General features: G+C 36.6%; 2 protein-coding genes and 1 pseudogene across 13 annotated transcripts in view; 1 reads left to right on the forward strand and 2 right to left on the reverse strand.

Annotated features, from left to right (window-relative positions):
* GPSM2 (G protein signaling modulator 2) overlaps positions 1 to 26,606 on the reverse strand; it is an 82,983-nt gene that overhangs the window by 31,909 nt on the left and 24,468 nt on the right. For 4 of the 12 annotated variants that reach the window (XM_081487204.1, XM_081487207.1, XM_081487198.1 and 1 more), the window contains one exon: positions 7,120 to 7,422. In XM_081487204.1, the coding sequence (XP_081343330.1) occupies positions 7,120 to 7,175 (56 nt within the window). In that variant the 5' untranslated portion in view covers positions 7,176 to 7,422. Of the gene's footprint in view, positions 1 to 1,632; positions 1,879 to 4,051; positions 4,191 to 7,119; positions 7,423 to 22,370; positions 22,631 to 22,763; positions 23,024 to 23,999; positions 24,172 to 26,606 lie in introns of those variants that run through there. The other 8 variants (XM_081487206.1, XM_081487197.1, XM_081487203.1 and 5 more) reach the window with 7 other exon arrangements.
* LOC145505372 (small ribosomal subunit protein eS25 pseudogene) lies at positions 4,850 to 5,339 on the reverse strand (annotated as a pseudogene).
* Positions 21,726 to 23,963, forward strand: LOC145505258 (uncharacterized). Its single transcript, XM_081487006.1, has 3 exons — positions 21,726 to 21,740; positions 22,787 to 23,701; positions 23,829 to 23,963. The coding sequence occupies exons 1-2, from the start codon at positions 21,726 to 21,728 to the stop codon at positions 23,435 to 23,437; spliced, it is 666 nt and encodes a 221-aa protein (XP_081343132.1). The 3' UTR covers positions 23,438 to 23,701; positions 23,829 to 23,963.

Below are 26,606 nucleotides of genomic sequence, written 5' to 3' on the forward strand. Positions count from 1 at the left end.
TCCTGTACAATGTCACGAACCTCTGTCCATAGTTCATCAGGCACTCTGTCTATCAGGTCTAGTCCCTTAAATCTATTTGTCACTTCCACTGTATACTCATAAGGGATTTGATCTAGGTCATACCTGAATGGTCTAGTGGTTTTCCCTACTTTCCTCAATTTAAGTCTGAATTTGGCAATAAGCAGTTCATGATCTGAGCCAAAGTCTGCTCCTGGTCTTGTTTTTGCTGACTGTATAGAGCTTCTCCATCTTTGGCTGCAAAGAATATAATCAATCTGATTTCGGTGTTGACCATCTGGTGATGTCCACATGTAGAGTCTTCTCTTGTGTTGTTGGAATAGGGTGTTTGCTATTACTAGTGCGTTCTCGTGGCAAAACTCTATTAGCCTTTGCCCTGCTTCATTCTGTACTCCAAGGCCAAACTTGCCTGTTAGTTACGCCAGGTGTTTCTTGACTTCCTACTTTTGCATTCCAGTCCCCTATAATGAAAAGGACATCTCTTTTGGGTGTTCGTTCTAGAAGGTCTTGTAGGTCTTCATAGAACCGTTCAACTTCAGCTTCTTCGGCGTTACTGGTCGGGGCATAGACTTGGATTACTGTGATATTGAATGGTTTGCCTTGGAAACGAACAGAGATCATTCTATCATTTTTGAGATTGCATCCAAGTACTGCATTTTGGACTCTTTTGTTGACCATGATGGCTACTCCCATTTCTTCTAAGGGATTCTTGCCCACAGTAGTAGATAGGTCACTTCAAATTATTAAAGCCTATTTTTGTCTTCCACAAGTGAAAACTTCCCTTTATTTTTGAATATGAAAGAATTCATAAAAGAAAAAAGATTACTTTTGTTTAAGGTCTTATGAAGTTACTGATGTATCACATATGTGAAGAGAAATGAGTCAGCAAAAGATTAATATGTAAAAATGTGGTTTTATCAAAGGTTTCTTTTGCCAGATCAGGTACTTGAGCTAGTTATCTTTATTTGTCTAAATACTGAAACCACTGAACTTCTAAGAATTATCATGGGGGAAAAATTGGAAAAGACATTTTTACAAATAAAATACATTACTGTTTCTATTAATTTTAAGCATAATACCAATTATGGAAAAAATTATATGTTGAGCAATTTCACCACTAAGAGTTTATCTTAAAAGCTACATCAACACAAATTTAAAAGGATGGTCACAGAAGTGAAAAATCACCAACAGTTTAAACGCCCATCAACAGAGTATTGGTTTGAAAAATTACATGCCACCATACGATAGAATACTAGTGATGGCACATGGCTTCACCAAGGGAGAGATAGGGAAACTGTCATCACCTGCAGAACCATCAACCCAGGACGATTAGGTTGCTGGCCAGGAAATGAATAAAAGACAAGGCTCTTGAAACAAATTTATTTTTAAAGCAGGACAAAAAAAATTAACATAAAAATTTCTCTGCCATTTGAGCCACTACCTTGTGCATTGTGTATCTGTGTAATACATTAACTAGATCCCCTTAGAAGACACAGGAATGCCTACTTCCCCCTACCCCCCAAAAAGGCAATTACTCCTGGAGCTAGCACATAACTCCTTAAGAGAAAACATTTTTCTCAATCCTGTAAGGGGTCACAATAATCCACTACTCACCTTGTTGGATGATGTAAACTGTCAACATGCTACTTTGATGTAAAACTCTCCTTGTCTCAAAAACTTGTATTACTGTGCCTTGACTTCTCAGGCAGAGTAGTCCTTAAAGCTTTCCGAAAGACTGTCTCCAGGGTTATGTCCTTAAAGCTTTCTGAACGACTGTCTCCAGGGTTATAATCCTCCAGTTGGCACAAATAATTTCCCTTTCCTTCTAAGATTGACTAGTGATTAACTTTTTTGTCAGAACTATTCATATATAGGATGTGTAAAAATTGGAAGTTAATAACAGTATATCCATATAAAACAGAGAAGCATCTTCTTCAAATAAATATCTTTGCCACAAATATTTGATGTTCTGAACTTAAATTTACACATTATAATGGAACCATCAAGCCAAATGCTGTTGCATCTCACAAAACTTAACTATAAGGCTGAATGATGTCCTAAGAACTACAAATTTTTTAAAAGGTATTTTACATAATTCTCATTGGAAACAGTGATAGCTATCTGGAACCCTGCTGGCTACACTGCCATCCTTAAAGGTGAGACTGCCCTACAGGACAATCTACCTTAGAAAATCATTTCAGTAACAAATGCTCAAAATAAAGCTCAAACTCTCTAGCTTATGAGTTTATTTTGACATACAGTATAGTTCTGATATATTTTATTGGAAAAGAAGTCAATGTTCTGGCAAAATCTCCAACACCTCAAATATAGCTAATTGCAAAATAGCGAAGGAAGGTTGGTTTATAAATTTTTTAGAAGATCATTAAATAGTAACAGAGAAAGTAATTTCATATCCTCTCTGTCTCTATGAGAGAATAGAATTACTTCATCTGTTTACCAGTTGGGCTGAAAACAAAGAACATACGAAGATTAGAAGACAAGCCAGGAAAATACCTGTCCATTAAAATATATCCCACATATAAAGTTTTTTTTCATTCTTCCTAATGGACCATTGAATTATATAATCAAAAAAGCACATTTCTGGTAAGTATAAAGACAGCACTACTATCTTTGACTGAAATGTTTACATCTTTGTCAACAGATTGAACATTACAGCTTTAAATCTTCATCTTCTGTATAATCTCACATCATTTCAATTTATTTTAACTTTTATATTTTATTATTTTTTACTTTTCTCCTACAACTTGATTTTTTCTTTACTTCCTTCTTTTTGGTTTCTTGTGTTTACAGTATATCAATGAAAGCAAAAGAGGATTAAAATCTTGATGCTACATTAAAAAAAATTAATAACCAGTTCTGTCCAAATCTGACTTCCCTTCAAAGGCTTATATACTAATTAAGAATAAATGATGGGATTCAGGACTTAAGATCAAAGCAAGAGTGCCCTGCACCTTCTCCACTGTGCTGTCTCCTGTGGCTGTCGACTGGCTCACTGTAGCCCCTAGTTCCACCTTCTATGTGTTTTAATTGGGCATAAATCCTTTTATCACCAACCCTAGCCGCCATAAACAATTTTCATCTATCCAGTCTACCACATATATCTAGTTATTTTAGTTTATTTTGTCAAAGGGAAAGTGCAAAACTATCTTGCATTAAATTTAAATTCTAATTGGTAACTTGGTTTTAAAAGTGATTATTCTATATATTATAATAAACTTCATCCTCAAAATGATGCTGTGAGATGGGTATAATTATAGAAGGGGATAGTGATGCTCAGTGACCTGCTTAAGATCATACGATGACAAAGCTGAGACATGAAATCCTGTCTTTGTCTCCAAATCCAGTGTTCTTTCCACCACTCCACATTACCTCAAACTATTCTTCAGAAAGAATATTATTAATAATTATATTTATCTAGCAAAATTGAAAAATTCAATACTAAAATTGCATTCCTTTACAACTTATGTGCAATAGCCTAATTTTTGTATTAAAGTATTGAAATGTTTTTCTTCATAGTAACAAGTATAAACAAGGAAATTTCTTTATTTATATATATTTTTACTTATATAATTTACTTATAAATTATATAAGTAAACAAAGTATAATTACATAAGTAAATAAAAATATTTACTTTTATGTCTTTGTTATACTTAAATAAACAAGTATATAACAAGTTAAAGAAATACAAAACTAGAGAAATTAATATAATGAACCTGATACATCTACCTTTCTACATCAACAATTACCAATATATGATACATTATCAATATATATTTCATCTTTACTTCCACCCTCACTCTACAACTTTTGAAGTAGATTCTATAAAGCATATAATTTCATTTGTAAATATTTTGGTATGTACCTCTAAAAGATATGGAGTCATTTTCAAAAAATACAATCACAGTACTATTATCCTAAAAAATTTAATGACAGTTATTTAAAGTCAGTTGCACAGTTTTTAAAAAGTTTAGAAACAAATCTGATTTTACTGTCAGCCTCCATTTCTCTCTACCTTCATAAATAAGTTGCAAAATACTTCATAAAGCATTCTGATATCTCTTAGGAGGTTTCTTAGTATCTGAAGAATTATTCCACGTCAAAATTTACAAACACATTGTGCCACAGAAACTCCTCCAGGGATAGATGAGGACCTCGATGAAAGAACCAGATGGATAAAACAGTACATGCTAGGTGTTTACCAGAATAGAAAAAGAATCTATACAAGGACATGATGCCTAAAAAAAGGGATACAAACTATTACCTGCAGTTATATACTAATCTAGTCAGTATACAGAATGCTAATTTTACAGCACTGACAAAACCAGAGATTTGTTTGGTGTAGTCTTACTAAAAATAGTTAAAAGCTTTACATTTCTTTTATAGGTGAAGTCCTGTATCAATATATAACCATGTTTGACCTATGCTATATCATGAAAAAGAATAAATCTAAGATCTTCCTATAGGCACAGGTACAATCCACTCCTCATCAATTGTTGTTACAGTATTAAAAACATGGAAATATATACACTACCATATGTAAAACAGATAGCCAATGGGAATTTGCTGAATGACTTAGGGAACTCAAGCCAGGGCTCTGTAACAACCTAGAGGGGTGGGATGTGGTAGGAGGTGAGAGGGAAGTTTAAGAGGAAGGGGACATAGGTATACCTATGGCTGACTCATGTTGATGTATGGCAGAAACCACCACAATATTGTAAAGCAATTATCCTTGAATTAAAAATAAATTTTTTTAAAAAGAAGTAAGCCACTCTTGAAAATATCTAGCAAGACAGATAAACATCTTACTGTCTTTTTTTTTTTTTTAAATAAAGTTTTATTTTTCAAAATGTACAGTCGGTGGGACCTGTTCATGCATCTTCATCAGCAGCTGGGGCATCTCCACCCTTGGTGTTTCTGGTGTAAATCACCTGAGCTCTGTGCTTTGAAACAAAGTCCTTTACTAAGTCCTTTACTTTAATAAGTCCTTTACTAAGGAGTTCCTGAAGGGCTGCCCTGGCCAGGGAGCCTCGAATCTTCAGTCTCTCAGAGACGACAGCTGGAGTTATAAGCTTATAGTTGGGAACTTCTTTATAGAGTTTGTCATATGTTACTTTGTCAAACAAGACTAGGTTATTGAGCTTGTCCTGAACTTTGCCTTTGGACCACTTCTTCTTTTTGGCCCCCAGATTTGTTCATGGGATCTTTGTCTTTCTTGGCCGACTTTCCGGCATCTTTCTTCTTCTTGTCATACTTGGGCGGCATAGCGAAGCCCGAAGAGCAGCTGCGACCACTGCCACTTGGCTAAGATGTCGGACAGAAAGCTTACTATCTGTCTTATTAAACATTTTCAAGAACATCAAGTTCATTTGATGGTTATATCCAATGAAATTCAAAGGACATTCCATCAAATGTGGAGCCAGACAACAAGCTAGGCATCATGGCTGCCCAAAGGGAGCCAATAGTCAAAGTAGGGAGTGGCAAAGGAGGAGGAGACAAACACATATAAACAGGTACACTGAATTTTAATATAGTTAGTGCTAAGAAAGAGATATGCACAGGATATGTGAGCACAGAGAGGGCACTTAAAATATGGAGTTCAGAAACAGTGTCCAGAAGAATATTTTTGAGCTGAATTCCTAGCTATTGAGTAGAATTAGCTAAACCAAGAAAGTAGGAAGGGCATTCAAGTCATAGGGTGTAGCACGAGCAAGGGCACTGAGTCACGTACGGGGAACCAGAGCTCAAAGTGCACGATGAGGAATGGCAGGAAGTAAGGATGAAGGAACGTGTGGAGGCCAGGTAATGCAAGCTCCTGTGTACTATATTAAGCACGGCTCCACCCTGCAGGTGACTAGAAACCACCAAAGAGATTATGCAGAGGTTGCATGATTAACTCTACCTGCAGACTGAGCTCTCTAGAGGCAAATTTAAAAGGGATTTCAAGAGGACAGAATGGAGAATGGAGGAAGTCTGGAAGGAAGATGATGGGGGCCTGAACTTTCGCAGTGGTAGAGAGAATCCAGATGGATAGATGAATCTGAGCAGCATTTAGGAAGTAAAACTGGCAAGACTTCACACTAGACACAGAGGTTTCTGTAACTATGCCCCAGAGGGTAGGGCGAGAGCATTTCTATTAAAAATTCATTTTAATTATATTGAATGTGTTCCATTTTCTTTCATTTGAAACTTTTAAATTTGCAATAGAAATGCCCTCAGCTTACCTATATAAACTTTCTTGGCACCATGCCCTAACATGAACCATCTGCTCCAAAGCAAATGACAGTAAATCTCACTATTTCCTATGCAAGTGCTAAGATACCTAAGGTTTGGTATCAAACATCTTCACTCATTAGGGATAAGAATGCTGTTCAAAGCTAGAAGTTCTGATGTTTATTTAATATTAACTCATAACAGTTTTGATAAGGAATCTGTTAACATATAATCACCTGATAATTAAGTCTTCCATTCTAATATTTGTGTTTATTTTACAGTTAAGAACAATGAGCATAACTTCCAAAATAAATGTTAAATAATGATGTACATATTCTTGCTTTGTTCCTAAATGTCTCAGAAATGTCATTAATATTTTACCACTAAATATTAAACTGATTATTAGTTTATCATGTTTAGAAAGTACCCACCCATTCCAACATCAACACCCCTTTTCTTAAAAGTTCATTTATAAAAGATCACTATTTAAAAATTGTAACACAAAAATTAGGTCATTCAGCCAACCACACTACAAAATCTATCTTCTACCCTCGAAGATTTAGAAATATATTTCACTTTTATATTTGCATTATAAAAAGAGTAACAGAGTTTAAAGTAACTAATCATAAACTCTTCCACAGAACATTAATAAACAAACTACAGAATATAATTGCTCTCTACTACCATTTTCCTATAGAAAGGATATAAAAACTTACTACAACCATAACAAAAAGAAAACACTGTTTAAAGGAGATACTAACTATGATTAGTATATTTTTAATATTTTCACATTTAAATTTCAAATGATCAGAGTTAAACACATGTTTAAATAAGTATTCAAATTACCCACTAAGAAAGCAGCAGTCTTACCTGTAACGAACATGAAAAGAATGGTCTTCTCTCATGCTTATCAAATTTTCCTCCATCGAGTCATATTATAAGCTGGGTATAATAAGAAATTATTTTATTTTGTGCCAATCCAGCTCTACAATGTAGAATTGTTGCAGAACATTGTCCGGTTAGTATATTAATGAGTTGGTGTTAATACATCCTAAGCTCCTGCTTCTTCTTTATTAATAATGAAAGGAGGTCAATGTCAGACAGCTTAAAGGTTCAAAATGTGTCCCAAATCCTTGCATCTCTGGCCCTTTCAGCAGCACTTCAGCAACATTTCTGCAAAAGGAATACAAGATGTTTTGCTTGAAGTCCTATTTTCAAAGAATAACCTAAAGTAATTCCAAGTGTACATAATCACACAGCTAATTTCACAGACTGCTGTCATGTCAACTATGGCAGAAAAACAGCAAAGGGCTTAATCATCCGAGGGCTTCTAAATAAGGATGTGAACATATGATATTTACTTGAGACATGTACTTTTTAATTTTTTTAACTGGTTTAAAATACAATAATTTTGTGTAACATTTTCCATTACAAATTTAGAAGAATAGATATAATACTAGTATCTTAAAATTGTGATACTTTAAGATTTAAAAAACTACCACTAACAAGTAAAATGAAAATTCAACAACTCATTCGAACAAGTCAGTCCTAAACTCTATAAATTTATTTCTTCAAAGAAGATATTTGTGCTGATTTTAAAATTTTCTCTGACAGTGATTATACTCACAATGAACAGCAAAAGGATGAATATGAAGATGTAAAAGAAGACATCAAAATCATAAAATGTGGGGGAGGAGAGTAAGAAAATGTAGATCTTTGCCCCTTGGAATGTATCTGAGTCTATATGACTACCAGTCTAAGGCAAGTAGATATACAAAAGAGTTAACATACTTGAAAAACAGGGTAACCACAAATCAAAAACATACAACAGATTCACAGAAACGAAAAGAAAGAGAACATAAGTATAATACAAGAAAAAATCATCAAACCACAAAATGAAAAGCAAAAAGAAAAAGGGACAAAGAAGAAATATAAAATCAATGGGAAAACAATGTTTAAAATGGCATAAATACATATCTATCAATAACTACATTAAACGTCAATGAACTAAATGCTCCAATGAAAAGATGGAATGGCAGTCTGGATTAAAACAGCAGACTACAATATGCTGCTTACAAGAGACCCACTTTAAGGCAGAGTGGACATATGGATTGAAAGTAAAGGGATGGAAAAAGATATCTTATGGAAACAAAAATGACAAGAAGGCAAGAGTTGCTATACTTAAGACAAAATAGACTTTAAACTAAAAGCCATCAAGATAAAGAAGGATGCTATATGGTGATAAAAGGATCAATACAAGAAGATTTTACACTCGTCAACATATATACATCCAGCAAAAGCAGTTATAAGAGGGAAGTTTATAATAACACAATCTTACCCCAAGAAACAAGAAAAACATCAAATAAACAAGCTAAACTTGCATCTAAAACAACTAGAGAAAGAAGAATAAACAAAACCTCAAGTTAGTAGGAGGAAGGAAATCATAAAGATTAGCGCTGAAATAAATGAAATAGAGACAAAGAAAACAATCTCAAAGATCAATGAAGCTAAAAGCTGCTTCTTTGAAAAGATAAAATTGATAAACCTTTAGCTAGACTTATCAAGGAAAAAGGGGAGAAGACTCAAATCAGTAGAATTAGAAATGAAAAAGGAGAAGTTACAACTCACCCCATAGAAATTCCAAGGGTCACAAGAGACTACTATGAACAATTGTATGCCAATAAAATGGACAACCTGGAAGAAATGGGCAAATTCTTATAAAGGTACAGTCTCCATAGACTATGAACCAGGAAAAAATAGAAAATATGAACAGATCAATCACAAGCACTAAAACTGAAACTATTATTAAAAACCTCCCAACAAACAAAAGTCCAGGACCTGACGGCTTCCCAGGCAAATTTTATCAAACATTTGACTCTTTGCTACCCCATGGACTATATAGTCCATGGAATTCTCCAGGCCAGAATACTAGAGTGGGTTGCCATGACCTCCTCCAAGGGATCTTCCCAACTCAGGGACAAACCCAGGTCTCCCACATTGCAGGTGGATTCATTACCAGCTGAGCCACCAGGAAAGCCCATCAAACATTTAGAGAACAGTTAACAACTATCCTTCTGAAACTTTTCCAAAAAATCGCAGAGGAAGGAAAACTTCCCAACTCTTTTTATGAGGCCAACATTACCCTGATACCAAAATCAGATAAAGATACCACAAAAAAAGAAAATTACTTTTTATGATAAAAAAAAAAAAAAGCTCTCCAGAAAGTGGGCATAAAGGGTACATAACTCAACATAATAAAGGCCATATATGATAAATCTGTATCCTTTGTTTTCCCATCTAATTGTCATGAAGTGATGGGACTGGACACTGGAAACAGTGACAGACTTTATTTTCTTGGGCTCCAAAATCACTACAGAATGTAACTGCAGCCATTAAATTAAAAGATGCTTGCTCCTTGGAAGAAAAGCTATGACCAACCTAGACAGCATATTAAAAAGAGAGACGTTACTCTGCCAACAAAGGTCTGTCTAGTCAAAAGTTATGGTTTTTCCAGTAGTCATGTATGGATGTGAGAGTTTTCCATTAAAAAAGCACCAAAGAATTGATGCTTTTGAACTGTGGTGTTGGAGAAGACTCTTGAGAGTTCCTTGGACTGCAAGGAGATCCAACCAGTCTATCCTAAAGGAAATCAGTCCTGAATATTCATTGGAAGGACTGATGCTGAAGCTGAAGGTCCTAAACGTTGGCTATCTGATGCGAAGAACTGACTCACTAGAAAAGACCCTGATGCTGGGAAAGACTGAAGGCAGGAGGAGAAAGGGATGACAGAGGATGAGATGATCGGATGGCATCACCGACTCAATGGACATATGAGTTTGAGCAAGCTCTGGGAGTTGGTGATAGACAGGGAACCTGGCATGCTGCAGTCCATGGAGTCACACACAACTGAGTGACTGAAGGAGACAAAAGACGCGTACTCGTAAAACTATAAGATGCTGATGAAAGAAACTGAAGACGACATAAACACATGGAAAGATATAACATGTTCGTGGATTGCAACAATCAATGTTGTCAAAATATTATATTACCCAAGGCAATCTATGGACTCAATGTAATCCCTATCAAATTACCAATGGCATTTTTTCACAGAACTAACACAAAAAAAATCTCAAAATTTGTATGGAGACACAGAAGACCCTGAATAGCCAAAGCAACCTTTAAAAGAAAAAAAACAGAGCTGAAAGAATCAGGCTCCATGACCTCCGACTATACTACAAAGCTACAGTCATCAAAACAGTATGGTACTTGTACAAAAATAGAAATAGAGACAACATAACAGGTAGAAAACCCAGAAATAAGCCCATGCACCTATGGTCAATTAATCTATGACAAAGGAGTCAAGACTACACAATGTTGGAAAGAGTCTCTTCAACAAATGGTGCTGGGAAAACTGGACAGCCACATGTAAAAAAATATGACATTAGATCACTCCTTAAGTCCATACACACAAAAAAGCTCAAAATGGATTAAAGACCTAAATGTGAGACTGGACACTATAAAACTCCTAAGAGAAAACATAGGCAGAACACTCTGACATAAATCACAGCAACCTCTTTTTAATCCATGTCCCAGAATAATGGAAATAAATGCAAAAATAAACAAATGGGACCTTCTTAAACTCAAAAGCTTTTGCACAATAAAGGAAATGATAGACAAAATGAAAAGAGAGCCCACAGATTGGGAGAAAACATTTGCAAATGATGTGACCAATAAGGAATTAGTCTCCAAAATTTACAAACAGCTTATTAGGCTTACTAGCATCAATACAAACAACCCATTCAAAAAATGGGCAGACTTGAATAGACATTTCTGCAAAGAGGACATACAGATAGCCAATAGGCACAGGAAAAGATGTTCAACATCACTAGTTATTAAAGAAATGCAAATCAAAACTACCATGAGATATCACCTCACACCAGTCAGAATGGCTATCATCAAAAAATCCACAAACAACAAATGCTGGAGAGGGTGTGGAGAGAAAGAAACCCTCCTGCACTGTTGGCAGGAATGTAAATTGGTACAGCCACTATTGAGAACAGTATGGATTTTCCTTATAAAACTAAAAACAGAGCCTCCATATGACTCTGCAATCCCACTCCTGGGCATATATTGAGAGAAAAACATGGCCCAGAAAGATACCTACACCCCAGTGTTCATTGCAGCTCTGTGCACAATATCCAAGACATGGAAGCAACCCAAATGTCTGCTGACCCAAGAATGGAGAAAGAGATGTGGTATACACATACAATAGACTATTACTCAGCCATTAAAAAGAATGACATAAGGTCATTTGAAGCAACATGGATGGACCTAGAGAATGGCATACTGAGTGAAGTCAGAGAAGGAGATATATCATATGACATACCTTATGTAAGGAATCTAAAAAGAAATGATGCAAATGAACTTATTTACAAAATAGAAAGAGACTCATAGACTCAGAAAATGAACTTATGGTTGCCAGGGGGAAGGGACAGTTAGGGACTTTGGGAAAGTCATGTACACACTGCTATATTTAAAATGGATAACCAACAAAGACCTATTGTATAGCACATGGAACTCTGCTCAACGTTATATGCCAGCTTGGATGAGTCGGGGGTTTGAGGGGGAATAGATACATCTATATGTATGACTGAGTCTCTTTGCTGTTCACCTGAAACTACAACATTGTTAATCAGCTATACCCCAATACAAAATGTTTTTGGTGTTAAAAAAAAAATAAACATATATGCATCTAATAAGGGAGCACCCAATACGTAAAACAAATGCTAATAAATATAAAGGGAAAAATGAATAGGAATATAATAATAGTAGGAGACTTTTCAACACTCTACTCACTTCAGTGGACAGATCTTTCATTCAGAGAATCAATATGGCAACAGAGATACTCAATCATATAACAGAACAGTTAGACTTAATTGATATTTTCTGGACAGTACATCCAAAAAACCAGAATATAGATTCTTTTCAAGTACTTATGGAACATTTTCCAGGACTGATCACATACCAGGCCATAAAAGAAGCCTCAACAAATTTAAGAGTATAGAAATTAACTCAACCATCCTTTCTGACCATAGCAGCATGAAATCAGAAATTAACCACAGAAGAAGAAATGAGGGAAAAAATAATTACGTGGAGATTAAACAACATGCTACTAAAAAACCCCAATGGATCAACAATGGAATCAAAGAGGAAATTAAACTACAACCTTTAAGGTAACAGTTAAGAGAAACAAGGTGAAAATAAGATATATGTGCTTACATAAATAAAATTATACATCTATGTGTCTGTGTGAGTGTGTATGTATTCCTGAATCCAGTGTTATACACAACCCCATAGGTCAGTTAGTCTAACATATTACAACATTCCCAGAAAGGTAACAAGGCAGCTAATCCTAACTTTGAATAGTCCTTTTAGCAAGCTATTCCATATTTTGAGCAATCTTTCCATTTCTTCCCATTTCTCCCTTCTACTGCCATCCAGTAAAGCCTAACTCCTCTTCCACATAACATCCCTTTAAGTATTTCAGCTATAACATAAACTAGACTCTAAATAATATACACTCACTGCTTTGTTAATTAACTATAGTTAGAGAGGATAGTAGGGAACAGAGCAGGAGGAGAAAGGTAGAAAGGATTAGTCTAAAGGGACTTCCTAGAGCAAATGAGGTTTTCATATTAATAACCAATGTGGCATATAAGAAACAAAATATTATTCCTCTTATCCTCTCTCTTGGCCAACAAACGAAGCAGTATCTTAAGAAAGGATGAAAAGATGGGTAATGGTTATTCAACCAACAAATCTTCTCTTTTTCCTTTTGTTCAGAATTCCACTGTACTTTTTTTCTTTAATAAAAAACATTAAGGGAACTGGGCTTCCCAGGTGGTGCTTATGGTAAAGAACCTACCTGCCACTGCAGGAGACATAAGAAACATAGGTTCAATCCCTAGGTCAGGAAGATTCCCTGGAGGAGGGTATGGCAACCCACTCCAGTATTCTTGCCTGGAGAATCCCATGGACAGAAGAGCCTGGCAGGCTATGGTCCACAGGGTTGCCAAGAGTCAGACATGACTGAAGCAACTTGACATGCAGGCACATTAAGGGAATTAGTATAGACATTCAGAGCAACAGCTCCAAAGTGCATTTAAATTATACAACAGCTAAACTGTCAATTAAACTGTTCTCCACTATCACTTTGAGGTTTAGGTTATTTATAGTATGGGGCAGAAGGTGAGGTATTAGAATTCAATTAAATTACAATTTAATTGAAATACTTTTCCAGTCATGATATCATACTGAAATCCCCAAGCTCACCAAGTATTAAGAAAAAAAGTTAATTTCATACTTATTAAAATATAAGTATTTAATTAAATTAACAAATGTATATAAATGGAGCTGCAAAATACCTTTCTTGATTAGGACTGCATACAGAACTGTAAAAGAGTGTAATTCACCATTTTACCAAGACAATTTATAAATGGTTTTACTATTTTCAATGGGAGAGTATCCCCCAAAAGTTACTCTTAAATTCAATCTCTGTAACAATTAAGTAGTATTTATCCTACATTTAGTCACTGAACAAACAAGTAATTTTTTTTTGGCCACTTTATTTTTTTAATTGAAGGATATTTGCTTTACAGAATTTTGTGGTTTTCTGTCACACATCAACCAGAATCAGCCATAGGTACACCTCCCTCCCCAGCCCACCCTTCTAGACTGTCACAGAGCCCCTGCTTGAGTTCCCTGAGTCATACAGCAAATTCCCATTGGCTGTCTATTTTACATATGGTATTGTAAATTTCCATGTTACTCTCTCCATACATCTCACCCTCTCCCTCCTCCCCCGCCCCGTATCCTTAGGTCTGTTTTCTGTTTCTCCACTGCGGCCCTGAAAATAAATTCATCAGTACCATCTTTCTAGACTCCATATATATGTGTCAGTATATGATATTTATACTTCTCTGAGTTCATTCTATAGAACAGGCTCTAGGTTCATCCACCTCATTAGAAATGACTCAAATGTGTTCCTTTTTATAGCTGAGTAGTATTCCATTGTATATATGTACCACAGCTTCTTTATCCATTCATCTGTCAATGGACATCTAGGTTGCTTCCATGTTCTAGCTATTGTAAGTAGTGCTGCAATGAACACTGGGATACATGAGTCTTTCTCAGTTTGGGTTTCCTCAGGGTATGTGCCTAGAAATGAGATCACTGGGTCATATGGGGGTTTTATTCCTAGTTTTCTAAGGACTCTCCATACTGTCTTCCATAGTGGCTGCATCAATTTTTATTCCTACCAGCAATGCAAGGGGGGTCCCTTTTCTCCACACTGTCTCCAGCATTTATTGTTTGTAGACTTTTTTGATGATGGCTATTCTGACTGGTGTGAGGTAGTATCTTATTGTAGTTTTGATTTGCATTTCTCTAATAATGAGCCATGTTGAGCATCTTTTCATGTATTTGTTAGACATCTGTATGTCTTCTTTGGAGAAATGTCTGTTTAGGTCTTTTTCCCACTTTTTGATTGGGTTGTTTGTTTTTCTGATATTGAGTTGTATGAGCTGCTTGTGTATTTTGGAAATAAATTATTTGTCAGTTGTTTCCTTTGCTATTATTTTCTCCCATTCTCAGGGTTGTTTTCTCACCATGTACTTTTCTTTGCTGTGCAAATGCTTTTTTAAGTTTAATCAGGTACCACTTGTTTATTTTTGTTTTTATTTCCATTACTCTAGGAGGCGGGTCATAGAAGGTCTTGCTTTGATTTATGTCGAGTGTTCTGCTTAGGTTTTCCTCTAAGAGTTTTATAGTTTCTGGTCTCACATTTAGGTCTTTAATACATTTTGAGTTTATTGTTGTGTATGGTGTTAGGAAATGTTCTAATTTCATTGTTTTGCATGTAGCTGTCCAGTTTTCCCTGCACCACTTATTGAAGAGGCTATCTTTGCCCCACTGTATATTCTTGAACAAACAAGTAATTCTTTATTCAATGATACATGTTGCAAAAATCTCTAACCAATTTATTAACAATATGGTCATTCATACTCCACATGGAGTTAACAAACTCACTGCATATTTTTATATATTACTAGTACAACACTAATAAAACTTACAATAATATTAAGTTATAAATTATTCATTAAGATAAGAAAATTGAATGACAGGACCAGGAAATGGATGGAAATTACAGGTTTGAAATATTAAGAAGTCATCAAGTTTAACTTCCAACCTCCATTAAGACTTACAACTAATAATTTGCAAAGAACACACATGTCCTTAAAAGCACCTCCCAGGTTTAACAAGCAATGCTCCAAAAACCACACTGCTAACAAAATTGTTAATTTACAGCATTTTTTGGTCTGACTATAGATAAAGAGAAAGCAATAAGTATTTTCCATATCTTAGAAACTGACAGAAGCATATAGATTGCCTCATGTCTAATCACCTGATTAGGAAGTCAAAACAGGCAGACTCCCCAGTTAACCCAGTCAGACTTCCAGACACTGTCTAAGGTATGCAATCAGAGTAAACAATAAATCCCAGACTTGCTATACTCCACTGGCAACAAAGTATCTTCAAACTATGTGACTAGGAAAAATGGGGGGGATAGACAGTTACAATTACAGCTGATCTTTGAATGGGTCTGAACTCCACAGGTCCACTTATAGGAGGACTTTTTTCAGTAAATAGATGCTACAGTACTACACAGTCCACACTGTTGGAGAAGGGATAAGATACCCACTCCAGTATTCTTGGGCTTCCCTTGTGGCTGAGCTGGTAAAGAATCTGCCTGCAATGCAGGAGACCTGAGTTCGATCCCTAACTTAGGAAGATCCCCTGGAGAAGGGAATGGCTACCCACTCCAGTATTCTGGCCTGGAGAATTCCATGGACTGTATAGTCCGTGGGGTCGCAAAGAATCGGAAACAACTGAGTAACTTTCACTTCACTTCACTTCACACATGTAGAACCATGGATACAGAGGGGCCAAATGTAAAATTATTAGTGGATTTTCCACTGCGCAAGGGGTCAGCACCCCACACCTCCACAGTTTTCAAGAGTTAACTGTGTATTTTTTGTCCTTATTTCAATTTACTGGAGAAGGCAATGGCAACCCACTCCAGTATTCTTACCTGGAGAATCCCATGGCCAGAAGAGACTGGTGGGCTACAGTCCATGGGGTCGCAAAGAGTCGGACATGACTGAGCGACTAACACATACACATTTCGATTTATCTAAACTATCTACTCCTGACTGTAACCTAAATGCCAATAACTTTTGGTCTGATTCTTTCATTCATGTATCTCTATATACTAGTAAAACCCATTTGATGACAAATATAACTTACTTTTCTTGCCTCCAGGTTTGATGATTTAAATTCTTTAAACTTCTCTTATCTTAATAATTCCCTCTAAGGTACAATACGCAAATTCCCCAAATCCCTTTCAGTTGTAATGTTTCAAATCAGACATAGTAGCTGTTTATAAATTGGAACTGGAATAAATATTGAGGAAGAATGAAGGACATATTTAAATAAAGTTCTTCCACATTAGAATTCAGGGTGCAGGTTAGAGCAACAATACACATCATAGTGCTAATGGGGTAGCAAAGCAGGATGCCAAAACATCCACTTATAAAATAAACTCAAGTAACTACCTTAGGTAAACTATTTTCTGTCAAATTAGGTATCTGTAAGTAGACACTAATTTATTTGCAGATGGTCTAAATATGGCTTGTTATCTGATCCAACCATCTATTCCTAGTTACATTTTATCTGAACAATATAGAGGCAACATGATGGCAAGTATAAGGAACAATGCATGTAAAATTCAGAGTAGGAAGGTAAAAGCAGGAAGTTTACTTAGAATATGCAGAGTGTAAGAAAAAGCAAAAGCTATATAGTAAGCAAAGTCCAACAAGAGTTCAGAGCTTGATTTCAGTGTGGCAGGTGTTGAGGAGCCAATCAAAGAAAAATTATTCTGCCATCCGAATATAAGACTGATGTGAGAAATTAGTGCCTAAAGCAAGTGAAGTCAGGATCAAGAATGACTAGGTACTTGATTAAGTAACCTAGCTAAGAGTACCTACAGAAAAATGAAAATAATGCCCTATGGCTTGAAGAGGGGCAAAGGTCAGTGACAGATGCTTACAAGACTTCCAGTTCTGAGGATAGGTGGAATAGTAGCAATACACACAATAACTGATCAACTGGACTGTAAGAGTCATACTTCAGAGATGAAATAAATGGAATATTTCTATTAAACTTGTGCTTGGTAAGTGCTAAGTTCACAAGAAACAAAAAGATATCAAACTTAAGATAATTTGAAATCAGATAAAACTTGATAAATGGGGAAGGATGGGGTGGGGGGAAATAGAATGAGAGATTAATATCTCTAGATTAAAATTTGTAAAGTACCAATGAGATTCAAAAGTTAAAAACTGTGATGATTCAGTGGCAAAATTAAGGAGAAATTGTTAAGGGATAAAAAAATAAGGCAATGCAAAAAAGGTCTGATTCTTTATTCAACATGTTTCCTAAACCAATAATATAATAAAACTGTTGCATAATACTATGAATTAAACATAATTTCAGACTATATGCATCTGTGTATCTATATCTATCTATACTGTTACATATAGTTTTAGTGTTAACTGATAACTGTCATATATATCAAATGTAAATTACATAATTCCAAATTAATAAAAAAAATAATAGTGCATAGTAAAGCAGATCATTTCTTTCCTTATCATTCTGGAGAAAGGAGAATTTGCCACAGAGTATGCTGTAAAAACTGTATCAATAAAGTTTTCTTTTAGCAAATATATAATCCTAAAGTACATACATCAACCAAGGTTACATCTTAACTTATTGCTAACCTTTAAGTTTGCAACAATCAATGTAAGTCTATAAGATGTTAGGCCAAGTTAGGTTAAAAAACAATAACTAACAGTGTAACTGCTTATTAAATACATATTTTATTATAAAGACTTTCTAATAAGCTGCTTGTGACCACTGATCAGCAAAATAAAAAGAATAAATTCAAAGAATAGATTAGAATAATAGTTCTAGATTCCAAGTAAATCTATATCTTAAAGGCACACCACCAGTCAGAAGAGTTCTCATTTATTTTGAAATTAATCCTCACGGATCATTTTGAAAAACAGCAAATACATGCAAAGTCAAAGCACCATTGATTTTAAACTCTCGTATTTATTCTTGGCAAATCAGAACAAAAGAAATTTAGGTTCAGAGCTGTGGACATTAAAAGGCAAAACAATGAATGCAACTATTTCAAGGTGGTATAATCCAAAAACAATTTTAGTAATATAAGAATTCCCCATCATGTCTTCAAAGGTTTACACCTAAAATTTCACCATTCTAAACAACTAAACTATACATAACCTTCCATTTTGGTGAAGAATATTTATATTTCTATCCATCACATAAAGCTAAAAGGACTTCAAAGAATATGCTCCCTGGATAATCAAAATACTAATAAAAGTCATACATGAAATTTCAAATTAGATAGATACTAAAACAAAATGGAATCTAGAAGAAAGATTTGACTAGTTCAAGCCTTCATCTCAGCACTGGTGTTAAACAGTGAGAAAGGACAGAGTATATGAGTCTACTTACAAGAGACATGCTGAATGTTTGTAGTTCAACAGTAGTTTTCAACAGTCTCTACATGAAGCACTGCAGATATAATCATTACTGCACAGGCAGCCTCTTAAGGGTCTTAGGGTTTGGCAGCCCATGATTAAGCAGAAAGAAGTTGAATATTGAATATTTTCCTGAGGGGAAGGTGATAGACTAGAAAGGGGCTCTATTTTTAGATTATATATGGAGCCAATATAAATTATGCCAATGATCACGAAGTCACTAAAACTGCTGAATGGCATATGATGAGGTAGTTGCCTAAAAATTTGAAGAACCAAAGGAAGTTTCTTTTATGCAACAGCTCTAACCTTGGTTACCTTTTTCCCCTGCAAAGCAGTTAATGAATCAAAAACCCTATTTCAACAAGACTACTTATTTATATTTAAAACTATAAATATGTCCAACTAAAGGAGACAAGTCTCATCTGTGTTCATTAGAGTAAAATTAGTAGTTTTCTCCCTATTACTTGGTCTTATTTCTCCTCAAAGTGAAGTCCAGAGTTTACAAATAATGTTAATTTTCCCTCCTATAAAAAATTTTTAATATACTGTACTTTTAATCATTAGTAAAATCAATAACGTTTTGGAGGAGTTTCAATTAAACATATAAGTGACTTTTAGTTAATTACTGTAAACATGTAAAATTGGATACAAAGCAGAATTTTAATATCAAGGTTATAGAAGACACAATGATAATTTTTTTAAAATTCTAAATTCAATCAACCTCAATTATATTTTCAGTACATTACAAATGACTACTCAGGTTATAAGGCCAGGTAATCACAAGAAAAATGTCTGCAATCCAAAAACCCTATAATTCACACTAAGCCCGATTTCCTTAAAAAAAATACCCTAAATATATACATTAATCCTTGCCCTTTCCAATCTGTATCTTTTGTTAAAAAATAAGTTATTGGATAAACTTAATGCAGTTAATAGGAGCTCAAAGAATACAAAATAAACATTATCTTATGAACACATTACTATGGCAGAAAAAAAAGAAATACATATTTGTTAACAATGGGGAGGAGAACATAACTTGGAGAAAAACTGGTCACCAAATCACCAGAAAATATGACTCACAGCCCTTTACTACTACCAATGTTGATCAGCCATCAGCTTAAACCAGTTAATATATGTAGGAAGAACTAAACAGTGAAAGAGAAAAGAAGTGGTTCCTTCTACTGCACCATGTTCTTGAGTTAGTAAATGACAATGAATCAGTTCTCTTAACAGAAAAACTCTGAAATGAAAAAACTGGTTTCAAATACATTTTTAAGGAGAAATAAATCCCAAATGCAAAATGATTATATATGCCTTAAAAGAATCCCTAGAGAGTTTGAATTCAGAATTCTTCACAGGAAAATATAACTGCTTTCTCCTTCCAAAAGTTATCACCATTCTCTGTGAAAATGTTTCTATTCAATTCAGTAATGTTTTGAGATGATATTGGAAGAATGATTCTAAGTAAAAAGGACTCAGAAGAGTTTTTTTGGAAGCAAGGAAATCTGTTCTGCAACTTGAAGGATGGGTAAACCTTATTACTAGGCAAATTGAGAAAAGACATTTCAGACCCGGGGAAATCCTCACACAAAAGCAAAGGGGGTGGGACTGTAGAGAAAGTGTGACACTTTCTGGGGTTAGGAGTCAGAAAAGAGAAGTCTAAGAAGGTACTAAATTGTGAGGGACTCTGAATATATATGTGGCTGAAGGAGTATTTGGCCTTGTATTTGTACAATGAGAAATCTTGTGATTTTTTTCAACAAAGGAATTGAAAACTTGGATCTGTGTTAGGAAGATAAACTGACAGACAGAAGACAGTTACTTCAAAAACTCCAGAAACCATTATTGAAAATAAAGTCTTCTCTCCTCATCTCACAACACCAAGCAAATTGCTTTGCACAGAATCGATGTCCAACAAACTTTTTTGATTTCTTGCCTGAAGAAGGTAAAAACTGTAAAGAGGCAAAGAATCCTATGGTAGTGAGAAAACCAGACTTGAGTACATTTCTGCTCCACAGTAAAAAGGATATTTATATTTATGTAAATAACTCAGGAAGAATCTTACTCTTATATTTTTACTGTTTTTATAAGGACAATTAGAAGGATATTGAAAGTGTTATGTGATTTATAAAGTATTGAAAGGAGAACAGCTGTCCAAAAAGAAGGGCTGAAATATTTCTGCAGAGTTCACAGCAAAACACAGCACATAAAGGCATCTTAAAAGTGGGATTATGTCTCTACAAATGGAATCCAGAGACCTGGAGATTTAAAGAAACACACAGAAGCAATTGGGACTTGGCCATGGTTTGAATTTCTGCACAGTGACTAGTTACTACTTAAATGATCTAGTTAAACTCTCAGGGTTGGTTTGGCATAATGAAACTTATCCAACATGTGTCTTGGTGATTAGAGATATGATTTACAAAAAGCACCTCAATGCCTGGCTCTGGTACTTAACAAAAGTACTCAATATAGTAGCAATAATCATAATTGCCATTGTTATTTTAAAAATTACATGTCTATTAGATTTAGAATGCTAGTCTAAATCTATGTCATGTTTTCAATTTTAAAATTCCAGAGATCTAATTACAAAGTTTTTATCTTTTAGGTAAATTAGAAACATTTTATGCTTAAGAACAAGGCCATTGTAAAAACTACTATATCCTATCTTCCTTTTAATTAGCCTAGTGCCAAGTCTGAGATTTATATTAAAACATTGTAACACTGAATGTCTGATTTAATAACAGAAGGAAATACAACTAAACAGCTTATCCAGCCAAAGAGGATTTGGAGGGAATGCCTTCTAACAAGGTAAGCTGTCCCTCCTGCCCTGAGCCTCCACACTACACACCCATTCACACTCATGTCAACCAAAAACGATCTGCCCCCTTTAAACGATGATTACTGACTTCTAAATGGTCAACCAAAGCTGCTTCTTGAATAATGACAAGCCAAGCAAAAGTGGTATTTATCAGGTAATCGCACAGGTGATTATCAAGCCGGAAATCTTCCGGGCACCCTTCTAAAGTGGCAGGCTTCAAAATTCAGCTTCCCACACAGGCCACCAGAGACTCCAATACAAGCCGACTGAAAGGAAAGCCAAGAGTCTACTTCGTTTAATTCCACGGGAGGGTTATATTACATATTAAAGCAAATAAAATTTCCACTCTTAGTCGTTTTAAGAGTTCAAATGATACCAGTTTAAAAATGAGCTAACTGGTTACCATTAAACAAGGAAACTAAAGGTTTCTTATTATTCGAAGATACTCTATAGATTTTCAGGAAAGGGCTTTCTTGACATTCAATGCTTACTAAAACTTTTTGCAGCAACTATCAATTTCTATGGTAAAGCGACAGGTTGATTTCCCCCGAGTCCATTAACTTCAATATGGTATACGCAGGTGTCTGACAAAGGCTGCCTGCTCTAGACAGCAAACTCACCACTACAAGAGACGCGATCCTTTTCGGATTTAATTCCACGGGGTTTCGCGTTTTTGTTTGTTACTCACACTCATAATACGTAAGTTGTTCTTGTATCCTACTGTACTTTTTATTAAACGAACAAACTTGGGAAGAAAGCCCTTAGCATGTACTCTAGTTGTTAAATGTCCAACCTGAAAGAAACTGAGTGCTCGACCCGGAGCGGGCTACTCCTCACCCCGAATTTCTGATTTCTCGACTTGCGTCCCCGCGACCACTCCGGCCCCCTCCTGACGCGAACAAAGGAGATCGTCCCCAGACCTTGGACACAGAGCCCGCCCCCCACTCACTCACACGCCCCCCTCCCTGTCACCTCCCTCCGTCTGGCGTCCACAAACGCCCCTCCGAACTCACCTCCCGGGGGCCGGCGAGTGTAGGGAGCGCGGCGGAGACGGCGAAGCTGCAGCAGCAGCGGCCACCTGCGCAACAGGCGGGTGGCTGCGGCCGCTCCCGCGGCAGGTCCCCAAGCAGAGACACCGCGGGAGGCCGGCGAGCGCCCCCCGCCCCCAGGTCACGTGGGCCAGAAGTCCAGATTCCTCCTCACCGCCCCCAGCGTCGGCCGCCACGCAAGAGTCCCGCAGCGCCGCCCGCGCTCTACCGCGCCCCCCGTCTGCGCCTGCGCCCAGCTCCAGGCGCTCCCATTCAAACCGACAACGCCCCGCGTCTTTCGGACCCGCCAATGGCCGGCTGGAGGCGGGGCGATCGGCGCGCTGCCTCCGCCCCCCGGGATGGGCCGGGCGCTGTGTGTCAGATTGAGGGAGGGCCTGTGGGCTCTTAGTCCCTCCGTTGCTCAAGGGTCTGTCCTCAACCACCAAACCGAAGTTATTAATACTTTCCTGCCCTCCCGTTTCTTCTTCAGGCACTGGCGAGTGGGCGAAAAATATCGTCCACAAAGCGTCCTTCAGATGGGTCTGGCCGAGACCAGAAAGACCATTGAAAGACGGGAATCCCAAACAAGTGCCTCCTGCCCTGAAGGCTTGGTACCGGCCCAGAGACTGAGTCTCCAGCGGCATTTGTGGGATGTTTGAGAAAAAGAGGGCTCTGTGAAAGGAACAGAGGGCCCCGTGTGAAAGTTTGAACAAGGCAGCCTCAGTTCTTGAGGCTGTGTGACAATTTCTGGTGTTCCCAGCTGTTAAAAAAAGCAAACTTGTGTTGACTGCAGAATCGCTGGTTCCCAGGAAAATTGGAGGGCAGCTTTGCTGCGTTTTAAGCAGCTCCATTCCAAATACACGTGGAAGAATACGCTTTATTTCTGCTCATTTCCTCTTCATATCAAGTTAACTGAAAAATAGGTTTGTTTGTTCTTTACAAAAATACTAACATTATAATCTCTCTTGGTTTAATTATCTGATGAATTTAATCAGATTATTTCTCAAATAGACATTTCTCCACTGAAATGAAGTTTAAATGTTTTTACAGGCTTAAGAATGTGTTAAGAAAACTCCAGTTTCAGTATCTCTCTGAATGATGGCCGTAACCAGTGATCCACGCAACATTCCTCTTATTAGGAACCCGTTACAGAAAAGTGGCTAAAATAACAGCTTTGGCATCAAACTAGACCTAGATTTGAGTTTTGTCTCTGCCACTTACTGGTTGATTGACCTTGAACAGGTTGGTGGTTTAGTCGCCAAGTTGTGTCCGACTCTTGCGATCCCAAGCCAGGCTCTTCTGTCTGTGGGATTCTCCAGGCAAGAATACTGGAGTGGATTGGCATTTCCTTCTTCTTGAATGGGTTAGCTTTATCCTTTTTAGCCTTAGTTTCCTCAAATGTAAAACACAGATAGTAAATCCTCTTTGAATAAGGGTGGTTTCGATGCTTAAGTGAGGTAAGTTTTAAGTGGTTAACATGACTGCTCAATAAATGGTACCTATTATCATTATTGTCAACCACTACCCTAAATATCAGGAGCTTGTAAACACCCGAATTAACTGGCTGTAATATTTCAGGTATTATAATCCCTTCTTACTCATCTTTTTGAGGTATTGATTCGAAAGCCACAAAGGAAATACAGCAAATTCAACATGTCCAAAATGAATCATCATTTCCTCATTTCCCCCTTTCAAGTCTTCTCTTACACATATGACTTTCCGTCGCTCATATCAGTTACCTCCATCTTACTCAAGTTGAATATCTTTAAAAGGTGTAAATCAGATTATGACACTCCTCTGCTTGAAAACCTTTAGTGACTTCTCATTAAAAAAAAATCTGAATTTCTTACCATGAAAATTTCTTACCACAAAACCCTACTCCATCTTCCCCTGCCCATCTCTTCACTCTCCTGCATTTCTCCCTCCAGAGGGTTCACCTCCCTCCAAGTACACAGGATATTCCTCAGACCCTAGAATAGACTAAGCCTCAGGGTTCTCTCAGGGCTTTCCCTGCCAGTTACCTCTGAGAGTTTTTTCCCCCAGGCTCTTTAAATGCTTGGCTTCTTTTCAGCTCTCCACTTTCAGCTTATTCATCACAGTATTCAGCAAATATTTACTCAGTTTTTGCTATGTATTAGGAACTGTTCTCTCCGTGGGTGTAGCGTAGTTGTGTCTGACTCTTTGCGACCTCATGGACTGTAGCCCACCAGGCTCCTCTGTCCGTGGAATTCTCCAGGCAAGAACACTGGTGTGGGTTGTCATTTTCTCCTCCAGAGGATCTTCCCAACCCAGGAATTGAACTCGCATCTCTTGTGTCTCTCGTGTCTCCTGCATTGGCAGGCGGGTTCTTTACCACTGGCGCCACCTGGGAAGCCCTAGGTGCTGGAAATACAGTAATGAGCAGGACAGAACACAGCCCTGCCCTCCTGGAATTCAATTAAAATAAATAAGAACGATATCAATGAGGAGAATTCAAAGCAAGGGAGTGTGAGAGTGACTGAATGATAACTCTACATTGAGTGTCAAAGTAAGACAGGCTACTCTGAGAAGACAGTATTCAAACTGAGATTTTAATAATCAAAAACAGACAAGTTTCCAGCACAGCTCAGGGAAGAGCACATTAGGCAGAAGGGAACGTCCAATGCAAGGACTAAATTTTAATGTGAGGACTAGCTTTGTGTGTTTGAGAAGCTGGAAGGAGGCTGAGGAGAGCTTACAGCTCCAGTAGGCCTTTGTAAACCAGGGAAAAGTGTTTGGGCTTTATTGTTTAAATGTTATAGAAGCCAGTGAGAGATTTTAAACATGGGAATAACTTCATCTGTTTATATATATATTTTTAAAAGTACTATGGAATAAATCTAGAATTTGGGACATTTTATAGGACAACTAGCCCAGACTCTTCATAAGCATTATTGTTTACAAAAAACAGACCAGGAAAATTTCAAGAATCTTGATGGGATTCTAAATCAGAGGTGGGTAGGGAATAGAGAGAGAAAAATAGAGTGGAAGAAGAGTGACTATAAAAGACATTTGAAAAGCAACTGGGAAATTTTGAATATAGACTGTATATTAGACAATATTATGGAATTACTGTTCATTTTCTTACATATGACATGGAATTATGGCTATATAGAAGGATTTTTTTATTTTTAGAAGATGCAAGCTGAAATATTAAGGGTAAAGAGCCATGACTTCTGCAACTTATATTCAAATGACTCAGCAAGAGAGAAACACAAGCCGAGTATTAACAATTGGGTCAAGATAAAGGTATGTGGGGAGGGGTGTGTGTGTGTGTGTGTGTTTGTGTCTAGATAAAGATATATGGGTGTGTGTGTGTGTGTGTGTGTGTGTGTGTGTGTGTGTGTGTGTGTATAGGGCTTCCCTAGTGGCTGAGTGGTAAAGAATCTGTCTGCCAATGCAGGAGATGCAAGTTCAATCCCTGGATCATCAGGAAGATCCCCTGGAGAAGAAGGGGCAACCCACTTCAGTATTCTTGTCTGGGAAATCCCATGGAAAGAGAAGCCTGGTGGGCTACAGTCCATAGGAGTAGCAAAAAATTTGGACACAACTTAGCAACTAAACAACAATATATAGATAGATAGATACTATTCGTGTATTATTGTATAATAGTATAAGATACTATTCTTGTCCTATAACTATACTATACATATATAAGTATATATGTATATATATACTATATAGTATATATACTAAACTATAGTATATACACACTATTCTTGTACTATACTATTTGTATATTATTGTTTTACCTTTTCTGGAAATTTGGAATTTTTCAAATAAAAAATAGGAAGAAAACCACTTTGTAGA

This window comes from Giraffa tippelskirchi, chromosome 5, assembly GCF_054371585.1.
Source record: "Giraffa tippelskirchi isolate mGirTip1 chromosome 5, T2T-mGirTip1v1.2.pri, whole genome shotgun sequence".
NCBI classification, from domain to species: domain Eukaryota; kingdom Metazoa; phylum Chordata; class Mammalia; order Artiodactyla; family Giraffidae; genus Giraffa; species Giraffa tippelskirchi.